Source organism: Poecilia reticulata, linkage group LG13, assembly GCF_000633615.1.
Source record: "Poecilia reticulata strain Guanapo linkage group LG13, Guppy_female_1.0+MT, whole genome shotgun sequence".
Taxonomy (NCBI): Eukaryota; Metazoa; Chordata; class Actinopteri; order Cyprinodontiformes; family Poeciliidae; genus Poecilia; species Poecilia reticulata.
The window spans coordinates 16,389,900-16,405,853 of record NC_024343.1 but is presented as its reverse complement, the minus strand read 5'-3'; the positions used below and the strand labels follow the sequence as shown (position 1 = coordinate 16,405,853).

Genomic DNA, 15,954 nt, shown 5'->3' with positions numbered 1-15,954 from the left:
AGCACACGCATCACAGATGGGAGAAACCGTGGACGGGACGTGGTCGAACTTCCAAGGCCTTCTTTTGATCGAAGAAATGAGCGTCGGGTGAGAACGTAGATTTTAAAACAAAACGAACACCTCTCCTCAAATTTAGACGATGCACTGCTCTCCTTTGTTACATCCCTCCAATTATGTGTTTCAGTCGTACTGTAAGATGTCCAGTGCTTTCTCCTGAAGAAGCGCTGTGTTTACTAAGGTTAGGCTCCGAAAACTGGCCACTTCCACTGTAACCGATACTCCACTTGCAGAGGTGATTGGCCATGTTTGTCTCTGGTTATGTAGAACGGCAACCCCGTTGGCCTCTCCCAACGGTTAGAAGGCCTATTTATAGCACATTGTTCCACTAACACACTGTTTTCTTATAAATGCATACACAGACCTCTTGGATATTTTCGTGCATTTCTTTTTGAAAACAACTTCTCTGGATTTGAACATTTGTTGAAATCAGCGAGATTTGACAGCACTGTTCAAAGGGATTCGCATCTTTCACACTATAGCTACAAACTTTAGTGTGTTTTTTTTTTATGTATAAATCTGAACCCTGGCCTGCTTCTCTATCTCTTCTAAAGAATGGCATGCCAAAAGAGTATGATGCCGCCACCACCATGCTTCTCAATGAGGAATGTGTATTTTGGGTTACAAAACATGTTCTCCAGAAAGCGTGTCTTTCACATTTTCTTTTATGGCAGCGGTAAATAGCCTGTAGCACTTTATCAAGTCACTGCTGTTAACACAACTGTCAGTCATTCACCGAATCTCACACACACACAGCTGCACCAACAGGCAAGGTGGTCTGAAGTGTTTTGGCAGACGGAACAGGGATTGAACCGGCGACCCACTGATTACGGGTCTAACCACCCATAACCGTCCAGATAAACTTACACTTTGTTCTCATCTAAAAATAGAACCTTCTGATGGCTTCACGACTATTGCTGAACTTTAACGTGGGCATTTCTTCAATTACTTTCTTCTTGTTACACTTCATGAGCCATATTTTGTGGAGTGACAAACCTGCGTATAAACCGACTCTGCTGTAAAGTCAGCTGACTTGCGTGGTGGGCTCCTTCCTGTTCGGGACGCTTGTCATTCTCTAATGTCCAAACCTCTTAACGCCTCCTCAGAACATGTTGAGATAAAAATTACATGCATAATTAGGTGACGTTTGAAGGCAGCTGTATTTTATTTGGGTGTAAAATTGTAAAAAGAGCAGATTACATGCTATACTTGTTTGATTTTATTGGTTAAAAAAAAAAGTAATTATATATATTCTGAACTTTGTATCTTTTTCCTTCCACTTCACTGTTGAGCACTACTTTGTGTTGGTTTTTCACAAATCCCACCAAAAAGATATTGAAGTAGGTGATAATGGATACCTCTGTAATTCCCCATTGACGGTTTGGTTCATTTGTGTCGTTTCACCCAACTTGCTCCTTACCATTGTGGTGTTAATTTCTCTGGCTTGTAATAATAATAAGAACATGTACTGTATGCAGAGAAGTGGTGTATATTTGATCCGCTGAGTCAAACTTAGCCGGAGTCACCTGCTTTAATCCAAGTCTCCCATGAGAGCTGGTATATTTATCCTTGATAATGGCTTACATCAGAAGTGTGACCTCAGTCCCAAGCAGTGTGCTCTCTCAGTACTTAGAAGTGATCAATAGAATCATAAAATATGAGAAGATGTATGCAACCAACTCGTATTAACCAGGATATGCACTGTTTATTGATATAAAAAAAAAAAATGCTTTCTGATGTCCCTCGCGGTCAGAGGAAGTTGAGACCGGCAGCGGTGGAAATCCTGAAGCCGCGGCGCTCAGATTGCTGGCTTTGACGCGGCATGTGTTCTGTGTTCAGATGTCATGGGCACTCTATTCCCTCATTGTTGCTCTTTTCGTCCGTCTGTTTCGCAGAACTTGGCATCGCTGCTGCATTAGCAGCTAGATGACAGACAGCCTCGCTCCCAAGCTGTTCTCCAGTATCACGGGCACAAATGTGCACACGGAGACACATCCGAAGAACACACACATATGGCTCCAGAATATGCTTGTAGGCACACTAACCCACAGTTCCAGCTCGCAATATTCACACAAGTTTGGATGGTTGCGCTACTTGCTTCTGTGATGAGAATCCCAGTGGGAAGAAACGTCCACCTTCCTCGACAGCCGAGTTCTCACATTTCTCTCTTTTGCCAACACCTACGGTGTCTGGTTTGGGTTACCATTCACAGCCTCCATTCATCAAGGCACCTGTTTACAAATGTGATTGTAAATAACAACACTAATGCCATATTAGATTATTGAAATAAGCTGTAGTGTGCCAAGGCTTAATAATAATAATGATAAACAGTGTTGTGTTTGCTTGATGTCACAGTTGTGGATTTAAAAAATGTCTGCGGTTCTTGTTATTTCTTTGTTACACTTAAATCTTTTTGATGTCAGAAAAGATAAGCTCAGTAAAATTGTTGCGAATGAACAATTCACCAAAATTACTCCAGAAGCACATTAACGACTCAACAAATCAGGAGGACGAAAAAGAATTGAGGAACACTGCTGACCTCAATTAGGATCCAGGTTCATTATTCAAAATGAGAAAAGAGACTGGGTAAAAATGGTATCCATGGGGAGAAACCACTGCAACAAGTATTCAAAGGCCCATCAAACACTTTGTAAGGAAACATCTTGATGATACCCAAGACATTTGGGAACATTTTCCTTAGCCTAGGAAGATAAAAGTGAACATTTTCTCATTAATAAAACTGGCACAGATTTTCAGAAAACCTATAGATTGGTTTATCTGGACTGCTTTTTGTCCCCCAAGAAATTAAATAATTTAAAAACTTTCTTTCTTTTGATTTACCCAGCTATCTTCTCTGATATAAAAAATTTGTTTAATGATCTGAAACATTTAAGTGTAATGAATAAAAGGTGAAAAAAAATATTTAAGTTGTCAAATAAATACTTTTCAGATGCTTAAATCAAATAGTTTTTGTTCTTACTACTGCAGGGTAGAGGAGGTGATGAAAGTGAATTTATGAAAACTATGTGCATCTTACTTTTCTCATCTCTTATTTGAATGTGTTGGATCAGTTGGTTCCGTTCAAAATCACAGTGAAAGAAACATAAAAAAAATTGTGAAATTTCAGAACCCCTTAAGATTTTTGCCAGTGTGTGGACGAGTGTATCTGTTTAACTTTGTTTGCACTCTCTCTCTCATATCTTGTCTAAATATACTGCATACTGCTATCCAACTGACATTTATTAGTTCATAGATGCCACGGTGGGATAAAATTGGCAGTTTGGGAGCGTTTTTACATCAGCTTGACCTTTTGAAAAGAGCTGAGAGTGCAGCCGTGAACTCTGCAACCCCCCTTTAGCCCCCGGAGAGTCATGTCCTGACTGGACCAGCCCGGCCCACTACAGCCTTCCTAGAATGAGGCTCGCTTTCAGTGTTAAACCCACTCTAATCTCTGGCAATGCAACCAAATTACACATGGAACACAAGTCATTCAACACCCCACTGATTACACACGATAACCCTGCACATTGCAACCCCAGAAAATCCACACACACACATAGCGATAGCTGTTGAGATGTTTGGTCAAGACCGTGCGGTCACAAAACACCTGTGGTCTTGGCAGGCAGAGCTCAGACTCAGGACGTGGGAGGCTGCTCCATTTTTATCAACGTCGAGGTGTTTCCAGCTACAAAAAGTTTGTCGCCTTTAAAAAAAAACAAAATCTTTGCTGTGTGGGTTTGTTTCAAGTAGTGGAAGAAAACCTAGTCACTTACTGGGAACAACTTCAAGAAACATGTTTTTTTTTTTTTTTGCTGACAACCATTTGTTGTTCTGATGGGGGGAAAAAAAATCTACGGATGTTTTTTTTTAATTCACTCTGACTAAACTTGTGTCATTTTATAAAGGAGAAAAGGCAAAGGTTTTGGTCTACACTCACAGCCCTGGGATGAAACAAACCCAAGAAACAGAGCTGTAGTTTTAGTAAAAATTGGTTCTACAATGCAAACAGACGGCACTTTTTTTCAACAGACGCTTTTATTTGAAAACTACGTTATATTTCCTTCCACTTCACAATTAGGTGCCGTTTTGTGTTTATCAGTTTTGATGTGTTAGAATGCAGACAAGTATAAGAAATATGAATGTGTGTGCTTTTTCAAGACCTGTTGATTTAAATAGAAGATCTCCGTGTCTTAACATGTCTTTGTAACATGCAGCTATTCAGATGCTAAACTGATATCGTTTGAATCTTCAGGACATGAGCCAGTCACTGTTGCCTTTTGGCAGCACGGTGAGTCGGGTCTGTGCGTGTAAAGAAACTCACCTGACCGACTGCATGCTCTAACCGCAGCTGACTGATTTTAGCATTATCCAGCAAACGAGTGGGTTTTGCTTGAATACTCATTGCAAGTAATTTCCATTAGTAAGGATGCATTATTAGTGCACCAGTACTGTCATTCTATGAATATAGGACAACAAGCAATAAATAAAAACAGTAATCAAAATGAGGAGTAATCACTGAAGTGCTTCCTTACTTTGTGATAAACCTAAATGTGCCAAATATCTTAAACAGATACTTATTTTATTGTCTTTTGAGAGATTCCTGTCTCATTTGGGCGTATTCAATTAGTGCCAGAGGGATTGGTACATTTTATTTAGAACATAAGGTTGGTGCCTTAGCTTTAGCGATAATTAACAAACATTAATGATTATTAACAGCCTGGTCAGGTTATTATCAAAGTACTGGCTTTCTTTCAATGTTTGGCAGGAACAATAATCAGAGTTTGTGAGAGTTCAGTGACTTCTTTTGTTTTCCTCTTTTGGATTGTTTGCTCACTATTATTGTGGTTATTCACATAAAAAAATATTTCTGCATGTAAATGCATGTTGTTTTTTTTACCTACATGATGCAGCTGTTTATGACTTGTTAATGTGAAGTGACCATCAAGCATAGTGTACAGCTTTTAAAGTGACTTTTCATCGTGATTTCCTTTTATGTCTGAGCAGGACATGATGCAGAACCCTGTCAGCATGTTTGGCAACATGATGTCCAACATGAGAACAAACATGGATGAAATGAGCAGAGGTTTTGTGAGTTCACTAATAAACACTTTTTTGTTTATTTCTATAGATGGTGCTAAATAAGTAGCAATAAAATCTATTTTTAAGTGAAAGCTGTCTTATGTTACGCTCTGTGCTTGTGGGGTTTTTTTGGGGGGGTTTTTTTTTGGAGGACGTGTCACCAGCTGCAAACGGCCACTCATTCAGGTCATCATCGGTAATGTCATTTTCAAAAGTTGGAGATGAGCCTCCAAAGGTCTTCCAGGCGACTACGTCGACTCGCTGCGCCCCGGGAGGAGTAAGTGTTGTAGTACATGAGTGGTGATGTGCTGAAGAATCCTGCTTTATGTCTAGAGATGCTAAAAAAAAAAAATCTGTCTGTAGAAAATATGAACTAAAGTTGAAGTTAAACTCTCTAAATAGAAACATTCATGATGCTATTATTGGCACATTTATCTAGATATGCAATGATCTTTTTAGCTATAATTTCAGATCTGTTTTTTTTTTTTTTTTTGGTAAGTAATTGATTTTAACCAATTCCAGCTCCTGTTTAAAAGCTCCAATTATTGGTGTTTAAAGTATTCTTTAACAGCCTTCCTGTCACAAGCTATCATTAGTTATTTATGTTGGGACTAGAGGAGATGTCACACTGTGTGTGATGGAAATGTGAGAAGCTTACATGGCTGACATTTCAATTCAATTTAGTGCAAAAGTACTTCATTAATCTCAAAAGGAAAATAAATATTGTAGCTTAAACTACCCAAGTTTCTTCAAAGAGCTGTTAGTAGAGGGTGATGGAGGATCTCCTATAGTGGTGTTTATTACAGTGCCTCTGACGAAGCCTCTGACTGAAGACATTTTTTTTTTTTGTATTACATCCTAAAGAAGAGGATGCTTGGGATCGTCTGTGATGTTCAGGCCCAGTTGAGCCAAAAATAGTTCGATTTCAGTCACTAGGCGATTTCTTGGCGCAATCTTGCATGAATTTATTATCAACATGAAACAATCTCATAGATTCACTAAACTCTTTAGACATAAATGAACATGTTGTTTAAAGATTATGACTCTAACAGCTTTAACGCTGCTGTCTCTCCCAGATAAAGGAGACATGTCAAGCTGTTAAAGACTCAGAAAGCGGTCTGGAGAAGATGAAAATTGGACACCAAATCAAGGACAGACAGCATGTTGTTGAGAAGAGACACAACAGGCAAACTGGAGCCGAAGAGCTTAAACAGGATTTCGTGAATATGAATGAATGTATGTGAAAGCTTTGCAGCTCTTCCCTGTAAGATAGTCTGACTGTAACTCTAAACATTATCTTACTCCCCGCAGCTGAAGCAGACTCTTTTGACAATGAATGGCAGCAGAAGGTATCCAGGCTTCTGTCACCAGTCCACATGCCTGGCCCAATGCAACGTCAGCTTGGTAGTCCTGAGCATCCCTGTAGGTCAGTATTAACACGTCATTTGTCTGCTGAGTACACAGCAAACGGTTCAAACTTCTTAAGAGTTGAGATTAATCAAATTGTGACTACTTTTGGTGCTTATTTAGCTTTTTGTCTATTTTTTTTCCAGAGGTCATCGTAGGAGAAAGGCTGGACGTCAAGGCTCAGGCAACACCGAGTACGAATACTGATGCCTCTGTGCTTACGTGTAATTAAAGCCATTTACACATCTCGCAGTTCAAAGTGGTGCCTTCCCCCCAACCCCAGAAACACACAGCACATGAAACAGAGAAAGAATCTATTATAGCTGGACACAAAATATTATGTCGCGCATATCTGTTCTGTGATGCACACGCCGTAGTGTATGTTACAGATGCTTCCTTGTTCCATCACATCTGGTTTAAACTGATGAATAATTATCAAGCCTCTAAAAGGCTTGATCTCAGTCTATGGAGCTTCTTTTCAGGTACAACTGAAACAGTAAAATGACTACAGGAGCACTAACTAAGCAGATCAGAGTAACATACTTTGAGTTCCTGTTTAGCTCCAAGCCACAAAGCAAAATAAATCAACAGATAATCTGATGGAAGTAAAAGACTGCATTAGCCCAATGGTGTCTTCTCACATTACAATCACAAACTACTATCACATTGACTTCAATGAAATCCAAAATATTGGGATTTAATATAAGCCAACACAAAGTATTACATAATTGTGTCATGATTACTTTGACAACCATGAAGGAAATCCAGCGTAACCAATCGTCTTCAGGGTTCATCTAATTGGTAAAAAAAAAGTGTATGATTTAATCTTTGTTTGAATGGAGATGTTCTATGAAGGCCAATGAGGTTTGTTAGAGAGCATTAGTGAGCAAGCAGCATCACGAAGACGAAAGGAACAGCAAGTCAGGGATAAAGCTGAGAAGTTTAAAGCAGCATTAGGTTATAAAGCTATATCTCAAGCTTTGAACACATAACATGTCCACATCATTCCCACCAAGAAACCACATTATGCTGTGTCACCAGCATTTTTGTCAGAAAATCTGAAAAATAGAATTTTACACGTCATGTAAACATTATCTTTTTAGCTTATAAACAGGTGCCAATGTTCATACTTTTTGTTGTAAAATAAAGCAATGCACATAGAATATATCCGGTTTTGTTTCTCTTTAGTGTCTGTTTTAAATACTGAAATCTTTGTACAAACACACTTGCCCTTAATCTTTTTATATTGGTTAGTTTTTACTTTTTGAACTTTGTGCTTTATTGCAGAGTGTAGACGAACGCAGGGATTACTCTCGCTAAATGAAGATTTTTTTTTTTTTTCTTGTACGTTTTGTGTTAAAAGTGAGGTCTGCCAGTTCAGGATGTCTGAAAATAAAGTTGTGTGAATGAACCTGATCCTATCTTTTCTTCTTACTCATTTCCCCATATCAGATGTCTGCTCAACAGTTTAGCTTTAATAAAACAGCATATCAGGTTTATGAATGCGCAAGTATGCTTTGAACTTTCTGTGCATGCTGGTGACCCGGAGAAGTATTTTTGGATGGCAGCACTCGTCAGTAGCTCAGATGTGGCTGAGGTGTTGGCCAGCTGCTGGCCGGCCATGCACCACTTTCACATGCTTGTATTATCGCACCATAACACAGCAGCATGCAGACCAAAGACACTCATGTGCCTCGGACATGGATAGTTTTTGTTCAACTCAAAAACTTGCTCCATACAAGTAAAGGATTTGCCACCTTTTTGGTGAAGTTGTAAATTTGTTTCTGCATGCCTACACGGTGTAGTTTGTTGCTAAACCATGCATAGCTTAGCCATTTAATTAGTTCATCAACATTTGACCTTTTTTATTTGTCGGCTCCTTGGTTTTTTTCAGCTTTTGCATTAACAGATATATAAATATTTTGCATATTTTACAGTTCATACTAAATAAAAAAAGAAAACATGAGCAGAGGTTTTAATCGTCAATACAAATACCTTACAAAATAGTTCTTGAAAACTTTGTCGCCTCCTGCTGGTCACCATAAAGCATAACTATCAGGAATATTTACACAGCATTTACAAACCACAACAAAAAAAACTGAGAAATTGTGGCTTTGCTTCTTCTTGTCATGAGAAATTAAAAAATAAAAATAGAATAAGAATATTCAGTCCGAGTCTACATGATGCCTTGAGGCTGTCCTTTTCCCGCGATCTTCTTGGCGCACTCCAGCAAAGCATTGTGGATATCTTTGGCACAGGAGATCTGAGACTTGATCATGCTGAGGTACTGAGCGTAGGACATGGACTCCGTCTGCACCGTGTCCGGCTTTGTGGCTGTAGGGACCAAATTGGGGGAATGCTTGGCGCTGTCAATGCTCTGAGACAGGCACTCGTACGCCAGGCGCTACAAAAAGAATGGAAAAATGTGTAAGTCGTAAAAACACAATATTAATATTAAAATGTTATAAATCTTAGAAAATTTAAAGCTACCAATTACAACATTATACATGGTACAAAATAAACATCACCTGATTACTAAAGCCCTTAAATCCTAATTCAATAAATCAAGAAAAAAGCTTTAAACACATCACCAATTTTCAAAGTAAATATCCTGATCAAAATCTTAAGACCAGTCAAAAAATTGCAAGAATTAGCATTTTGCACTATTGGATCTTAAGAAGGTTCTAAGTAGAGCTTCACAATGTTGAAGGAAAAAATCAGTGCAAGAGACGAGAACTTTTGAGCAGGGAATTTTCTGAAAACTCTATTTACACTCAAACATGATTTTTTTCAGCTGATCAAAAGTCTAAGACCATCGTCTTTAAAAGCCAAAAGCTGCGCAAAAATCTGGATTCCATGTCATTTTCTGTCAAAGTCAGTGAGCTTTTTTGCTCACTGACTTTGAACGTGGTAGGATTGCTGAGCTGCATAAGCAAGGCCTCTCACAACGTGCCATCGCTGCTGAGGTTGGACGCAGTAAGACAGTCATTTTGCATTTTTTAAATGATCCTGAGGATTATGGAACCAAAAAGTCAAGTGATAGACCCAAAAAAATTTCACCAGCTCTGAGCCGCAGGATCCGATTGGCTGTCCGTCAAGACATGGGACGATCCTCTACCCAAATTAAGGCCATTACTGGTGCTGAYTGCARCCCAATAACCATCAGACGGCATCTGCGAGAGAAGGGCTTCAGAAACAAAAAACGTCTTCAAAGGCCWTGTCTTCTTCAACGCCACAAAATTGCCCGTTTGGACTTTTGCAAGGATGCACCAAACATGGGACATTGAAAGGTGGAAGAAAATTGTCTTCTCTGATGAGAAAAAATGTAATCTTGATGGTCTTGATGGCTTCCAACATTACTGGCATGTCAAGGAGATCCCACCTGAGATGTTTTCTACACGGCACAGTGGTGGGGGGCGCCATCATGATTTGGGGTGCGTTTTCCTTCAATGGAACAATGGAGCTTCAGGTTGTGCAGGGGCGTCAAACAGCAGCTGGCTATGTGGAGATGTTGCAGCGGGCATCCCTCATGACTGAGGGCCCTCGTCTGTGTGGTAATGATYGGGTTTTTYAAMAGGACAATGCTGCAGTTCACAATGCCCGCCTGACAAAGGAGYTCTTCCAAGAGAATAACATCACTCTTTTGGACCATCCTGCATGTWCCCWGGATCTAAACCCAMTTGAGAACATTTGGGGATGGATGGCAAGGGACGTTTACAAAAATGGACATCAGTTCCAGACAGTGGATGCCCTTCGTGAAGCCATCTTCAACACTTGGAGCAACGTTYCCACTAGCCTCCTGGAAACRCTGGCATCAAGCCTARACGATTGTTTGAAGTCATCAACAAGAATRGTGGAGCTACTCATTACTGAGTCCTTTTTTTGGACACTTTGATTTCTGTTTTGGGGGGTTTCTCTGGTTTTTTTGAGCTATGGTTTTAAACTTTTGATCAGCTGAAAAAATGTTTGAGTGTAAATGCAGTTTTCAATGAATTCCCCACTCAAAAGTTTTTGTCTATTATGCTGATTTCTTCTTTTAACATTGTGAAGCTCTACTTAGAACCTTCTTAAGATCCAATAGTGCAAAATGTAAATTCTTGCAGTTTTTTAACTGGTCTTAAGATTTTGATCAGGAGTGTATGTCTAAAGGCTCAACTGACACGAAAATCTCACCAGGTTTCTCCAGTGTCCTTTCAATTATTACGCATAAATTTATGGATATCTATGCTTTGATTTCTTTACATATGTGGACTGGATGCGATTTTATCAACAAATGATGAGAAATTGGTGTCAATTGTCCAGTTTTGGCTGTATTTTGACGAATGTGGGAGGAGAAATGTCCAAGTGGTGCAGAAAATATAATAGTAACTGGTCCATGCTTACCAAACACAGTTCCACTTGGTCACAGAGGGCGTAAAACTCCTCTAAACTTTTATCAAAACGCTGAACAGAAGTGTCGCTGCTTTTACTGAACAGACAGAAACAAGAAACACGTTACAGAAAACAAGAGCTAACTTACTGAGGTTAAAACGGACCTCAGTAAAAAGTACTGACACTGTACTTACATGCCGTTGTCGATTGAAGTGTTATGAGTCAAATTCAATGCTGCAACTTTCATCAGATTCTATTTTAAATTAAAGCAGACAGATTAGCATCAACAGTATCCATTGTCTAGTACTTAGCTCGCTAATAGCGGGGTAATTACCTGTAAACTCTCCTTCAGCTGCGGAATAAGCATCTTAAATCGATGAACTGGATCAAAGTCTTGCTGTTGACTGAGCTGTTGCTGCTGCTGCTGCTGCTGTTGCTGCTGCTGCTGCTGCATTGATGCAGTTTGTTGTAAATTGGCTTGAGAAATTTGACCAACAGCTTGCTGCTGCTGGGACGCCATCTCGACACCTCCACAACAACGTTAATACGAAATATCCGGTTGCTCTTGTTTCAAAATAAAAGACAGATTAACTTCTGCGTCATTTCAGAAAATTATTTTTTTTGTCTTTTTAAATTTACCTTCTCGTACTTAGATAATTAATACATTGCATTCCATTCTTTTTCCTTGTGCAATTATTTGAGAAAAAAAGTCATTTTTAATAAATTGGGCTTCAGATTTGTAAACTAAATCAGTACAGTTTTTGTGTGCAATAGCAGTTTGATGAAGCCATCTGATGGAAGCATTGAGATTATTTTCCCATACAATACAATAAAGTAAAATTATAATTTCAGTTATTTCAAATGTAGCCTTCACACAATGTAGGTCTATTTGGTTGGGACTAATTCAATCAAACATAAGAAGAGAACGTTTCATTTTTCTTGTTAATGACTTTTAGACTCCAMCTCCATTGTATTTTTGTAACAATATAAGCATTAAATTATTTCAATGATAAGCTATTAAACATTCTTTTAAACCAGTCAAGTTAACTTAGATTCTGGTTAGTTTTTCTTCTCGTCTTGCTATTTTCTTGAAAATTAATCAAAAATAAACTCTACTCTACCAAAAATGCGTTTTCACTCATTTGTGACTCGTGTGTATTTTCTTCTTTATTTGCGTTTAATCAAATTACTCATTCAAATGTATTTACTTGTATTCTGAATGGCTGAATCTAAATAATGCCGCTTCTCAGTGGTACCTTGAAGGCATCATAACAGCAGAGACCGAGGAGGCAGCTCCTTGCAGCGGTTGATCTTGCGCAGAAACCCCGTAGTGCCGCCCTGAACAGCAGCGCCATTCGGTAACTGCAATAGTATCCAAAATGGCAGGAGCTGATGGAGACGACTCTCTTTACCCTATCGCCGTCCTTATTGATGAGCTTCGAAATGAAGACGTCCAGGTTGTATTATTAATTGACGAAATCTATTGTTCGTATTGTGTAAAGTAAAAATAACGCATTTTTTAAATCGGGCCCTATATTCCTGGCTAGCTTGTTAGCAAATATGCTAACTATCGTCCAAGTTGAGGCCTGTCGGGAATTTTCTGCCGGGCGTACCCTGGCCGGACAACCTTGTTTTTGTTGGTAGCTGAGGCAAGATTTCTCCTTCTAGAGAAACTATTAACGTCGGTCTGCCTTAGTGGGCGCTAAGATTTATGAATATAGTTACTTGTTTTGTTGCAATGGTTTGAAAACCCGAAGCAGGTCATTGAATCCACTGCTAGCATTATTGCATCGTTAGCATCTTGTACCAAATGACTGACATAACAGTTAGCATTCCCAGTGAAATACTGACAATAGCCTCTGTTTACAGCCGAGGTATTTTAAGTTCCGCATTTTTAGTGTTCAACTTATCTTTTATTGATTATTTGAACGATGATTTGCTTTAAATAATTGCCTACAGTCATGAAGATGCATCGAATCAACATAAACAGTAATACACTTCTGTCGTTTTCTATGATGATTTTGAACAGAAGGGATTTATACTCCAATAGTTGTGAACCCATTATTAATCGATCTCCTGTTTTATTTGTTTTATTTGTAATTTTTTTTTCCCACAGTTGCGGCTGAACAGCATCAAGAAGCTGTCTACTATTGCTTTAGCTCTTGGCGTAGAAAGGACTCGCACTGAACTCCTTCCCTTCCTTACAGGTAACATGCTTGTTAATAAATTACAAGGTTATTGAGTCGTCTTATTGTTTTCTCACTTAACCATTCTACCAACTTCCAGACACCATCTATGATGAAGATGAGGTGCTTTTGGCATTGGCAGAGCAGCTTGGCAATTTCACTATGTTGGTGGGAGGACCGGAGTATGTCCACTGTCTCCTGGTACGTTTAGATCTGTTCAGATGACACAAAACTTTATTTCGAAGTGGCTTGTGAAATGTAGCTGTTCTGATTTGAAAATGCAGTAGAGAGAAGTCAGTTCCCTCTTAGCTTGGTGAAGTAGGGAGGATTTATGTTAGACTGGTCCAAATAGTTAATTGGAAAGCAAATTTGTCAATTTAAACCAACTCATAAAAATATTTTTTTTTTTATTTAAAAAATTTTTGCTCGGTGAGTTTGCCTAAAAAGTCTGTTTTTCTTCCAAAATATTACTTGGAGTATGAATAAAGTCATTTTGATAAAAATATTAGATTTGAGTACAATAAAGCTTAAGGATTTACAAGTGTCCCTAATCTTGTTCTATATATTTGAACTTAGAAAAAGAGCAGGGAAGCTGTTGGTTGATGTGCATAAATAGACTGAAAATGGAAGTTCTTAATTTTTATTAATTTAATAATAGTTTTTTTTTTTTTTTTTAAAGACCATATTTGTCATTGTTTGTCCTGTTAAAGAAAAAATCTGGTTCCAATCTTTGTCTGGTTGCTTGTTGCATCTCAGTTTAAAAAAATATACACCCTTCTGATATTCAGAGCCTGGAAAACAAATTTACTTCAATATAAACCTGCCAGTCTTCTTCATAATAAGAAGACCTTATTTCATAGTTGTCTGTCCTTTGTTGCTGCTCAGTTAATGGTTACCTTGGATTAGAGAAGATAATATTTTTGCTGTTATTGTGAATAAGAATGAATCGTCCTGTGTTGCAAACATCATGCTCCAACGCTTGCAAACCCCAAAACTTGACAGAAACGTCTGGATTGCAACTCTTTATTATGCTACTAATCATATTTCAAAACTCGATTTAATGTTATTGTGTACTGGGGAGGCCATAAGGGATCATTCTTCTAAATGTATAAATGTACCTTTTTGTCTATAAAATCTTTTGCAGCTTAAATGTTTCTGACAGTGACTGTTGTTTTTTTTGTTTTGATAAAGTCTGACACAGAAGCCTACCCTCCTCTAACCTCAATCTGTTTTTGATGCACAGCCCCCTCTGGAAAGCCTTGCTACAGTCGAAGAGACTGTAGTCAGAGACAAAGCTGTGGAATCCCTGCGGAAGATCTCACAGGAGCACTCTCCAGTTGACCTGGAAGTTCACTTTGAGCCTTTGGTGAAGCGGCTGGCCAGCGGTGACTGGTTCACCTCTCGCACGTCGGCTTGCGGCCTCTTTAGCGTGTGTTATCCTCGTGTCTCCAGCACGGTCAAGGCCGAGATTCGTCAGTAAGTAACGACTTAAGAGAGCGAACCCATTCTTTAGTTTGAGGCGCTCCGTTTTTTTCAGTGTGATTCATACTTCACTGTCTCTTGCAGAGCTCTATGCTTGGGTGTGTTGTAAGGATTGCTGCTAAACGAAGTGTTGTGTTTATCACCAGGCATTTTCGCACCTTGTGCTCCGATGACACACCGATGGTGCGTCGCGCTGCAGCATCTAAACTCGGGGAGTTTGCCAAAGTTCTGGAACTGGAATATGTAAAAACCGACATTATTCCTCTTTTCACTGCTCTGGCGTCTGATGAGCAGGTATGAGCAAGTTTGCTTTTTATTAGTTTCGTGAGCAACATTCACGGTTCTGTTTGCGTGTTTTGCTAAATGACCTAGCTGACCTTATTGTCTCTCCATTAGGACTCGGTTCGGCTGCTTGCAGTGGAGGCGTGTGTCAGCATCGCCACTCTCCTGCCTCAGGAGGACCTAGAGACTCTGGTGATGCCAACGCTGCGTCAAGCCGCCGAAGACAAATCCTGGCGGGTTCGCTACATGGTGGCTGATAAATTCTCTGAGGTAAGTTAAAGACTTCTTTCACTATTATTCTGTTTTAAGTGTGTTTATTTGTTCTATTGCACTGATTGTCCATATTTTATATTTCTGTGATCTAGTTAAAACAATGATCTTTGTCTGATCTCCTCAGTAAAGCAGATTATTGGCAGAATTTTGCTGGAATTGTTTTTACAATATTCCAATTTATTTTAATGTATATATTGTGAACAAAAATGCATGTTTCTTCTGAGTTCATTTTTTTTAATGGTGGCAGCAAAAATAATCTGTTGTTTCAATTTAGGTCATTTTGCAGCTATGAACAGTTTGTCAGAAAATATGCAACCACAGTTTGAATTAGATGTTTACAACTCTTCAGAGTGGGAGTTCGCATGCCTTTTTTTCTGATGTTTTGCCCGAGTATCGTATATTAAACTCTACAACCTAACACAAAGGTTTCTTTGAATAAAACTGTTTTTGTGTCTCTCAATCTGAAAAATCCAAAAACATCACATTGAACAGCTAGTCAGTGAAACGCCGGTGTGCTTTAAAATTAGCGACCAAAATCTATTCATAAGTGCCCTCATGTGTAAATGGAGTCCTCTCATGCTGCTGTTCTCATCACCACAACTCTAGATAAATGAAGGCTATTTCTGTTTTATAAATCGATAAAACCTGACAGATCACAAACATGTTTTGAACTGAGATCAAGGTTCTGTTTAGTTTCCAAAGTTGAAAGTGCAGGTACAAACTTGCACAAAAATATGGGCGTAGCCTTTTTTTTTCCTTCCTCATTTCTCATGTCGAGAGGCTTATAACTGAACATTAGTAATTATATATATATATA

General features: G+C 38.8%; 3 protein-coding genes across 7 annotated transcripts in view; 2 read left to right on the top strand and 1 right to left on the bottom strand.

The window, feature by feature from the left end:
- The window catches only part of mlf1 (myeloid leukemia factor 1), a 10,038-nt gene extending 2,079 nt beyond the window's left edge, over positions 1-7,959 (top strand). The window contains exons 3-10 of one of the 5 annotated variants that reach the window (XM_008425699.2): positions 17-87; positions 4,310-4,345; positions 5,062-5,145; positions 5,288-5,413; positions 6,213-6,372; positions 6,448-6,562; positions 6,690-6,737; positions 7,831-7,959. In XM_008425699.2, coding sequence (XP_008423921.1) covers positions 17-87; positions 4,310-4,345; positions 5,062-5,145; positions 5,288-5,413; positions 6,213-6,372; positions 6,448-6,562; positions 6,690-6,737; positions 7,831-7,837 — 647 coding nt within the window. In that variant the 3' untranslated portion in view covers positions 7,838-7,959. Of the gene's footprint in view, positions 88-4,309; positions 4,346-5,061; positions 5,146-5,287; positions 5,414-6,212; positions 6,373-6,447; positions 6,563-6,689 lie in introns of all 5 variants that reach the window. The other 4 variants (XM_008425698.2, XM_008425697.2, XM_008425696.2 and 1 more) reach the window with 4 other exon arrangements.
- A 544-nt stretch (positions 7,960-8,503) lies between these two features.
- Positions 8,504-11,460, bottom strand: med29 (mediator complex subunit 29). Its single transcript, XM_008425693.1, has 4 exons — positions 11,249-11,460; positions 11,109-11,167; positions 10,927-11,011; positions 8,504-8,947 (listed from the first exon to the last, which is right to left on the bottom strand). Exons 1-4 carry the CDS (start codon positions 11,432-11,434, stop codon positions 8,720-8,722), a joined length of 558 nt encoding a protein of 185 aa, XP_008423915.1. The 5' UTR covers positions 11,435-11,460; the 3' UTR covers positions 8,504-8,719.
- Positions 11,461-12,218: 758 nt separating this feature from the next.
- ppp2r1bb (protein phosphatase 2, regulatory subunit A, beta b) overlaps positions 12,219-15,954 on the top strand; it is a 15,068-nt gene continuing 11,332 nt past the window's right edge. Inside the window, exons 1-6 of the mRNA XM_008425692.2 lie at positions 12,219-12,371; positions 13,031-13,121; positions 13,201-13,301; positions 14,344-14,576; positions 14,729-14,876; positions 14,979-15,134. Of these exons, the coding sequence (XP_008423914.1) occupies positions 12,294-12,371; positions 13,031-13,121; positions 13,201-13,301; positions 14,344-14,576; positions 14,729-14,876; positions 14,979-15,134 (807 nt within the window). The 5' untranslated portion in view covers positions 12,219-12,293. The remainder of the gene's footprint in view (positions 12,372-13,030; positions 13,122-13,200; positions 13,302-14,343; positions 14,577-14,728; positions 14,877-14,978; positions 15,135-15,954) is intronic.

What these genes read in the sequence shown, in the direction of transcription:
- med29 (XM_008425693.1), bottom strand. Translation starts at nt 11,434, where the DNA reads ATGGCGTCCCAGCAGCAGCAAGCTGTTGGTCAAATTTCTCAAGCCAAT. An exon ending in AGCTGAAGGAGAGTTTACAG is followed by an intron (nt 11,168 to 11,248) that starts GTAATTACCCCG and finishes AATTTAAAATAG; the next exon opens with AATCTGATGAAAGTTGCAGC. An exon ending in ACCAAGTGGAACTGTGTTTG is followed by an intron (nt 8,948 to 10,926) that starts GTAAGCATGGAC and finishes TTCTTTTTGTAG; the next exon opens with CGCCTGGCGTACGAGTGCCT.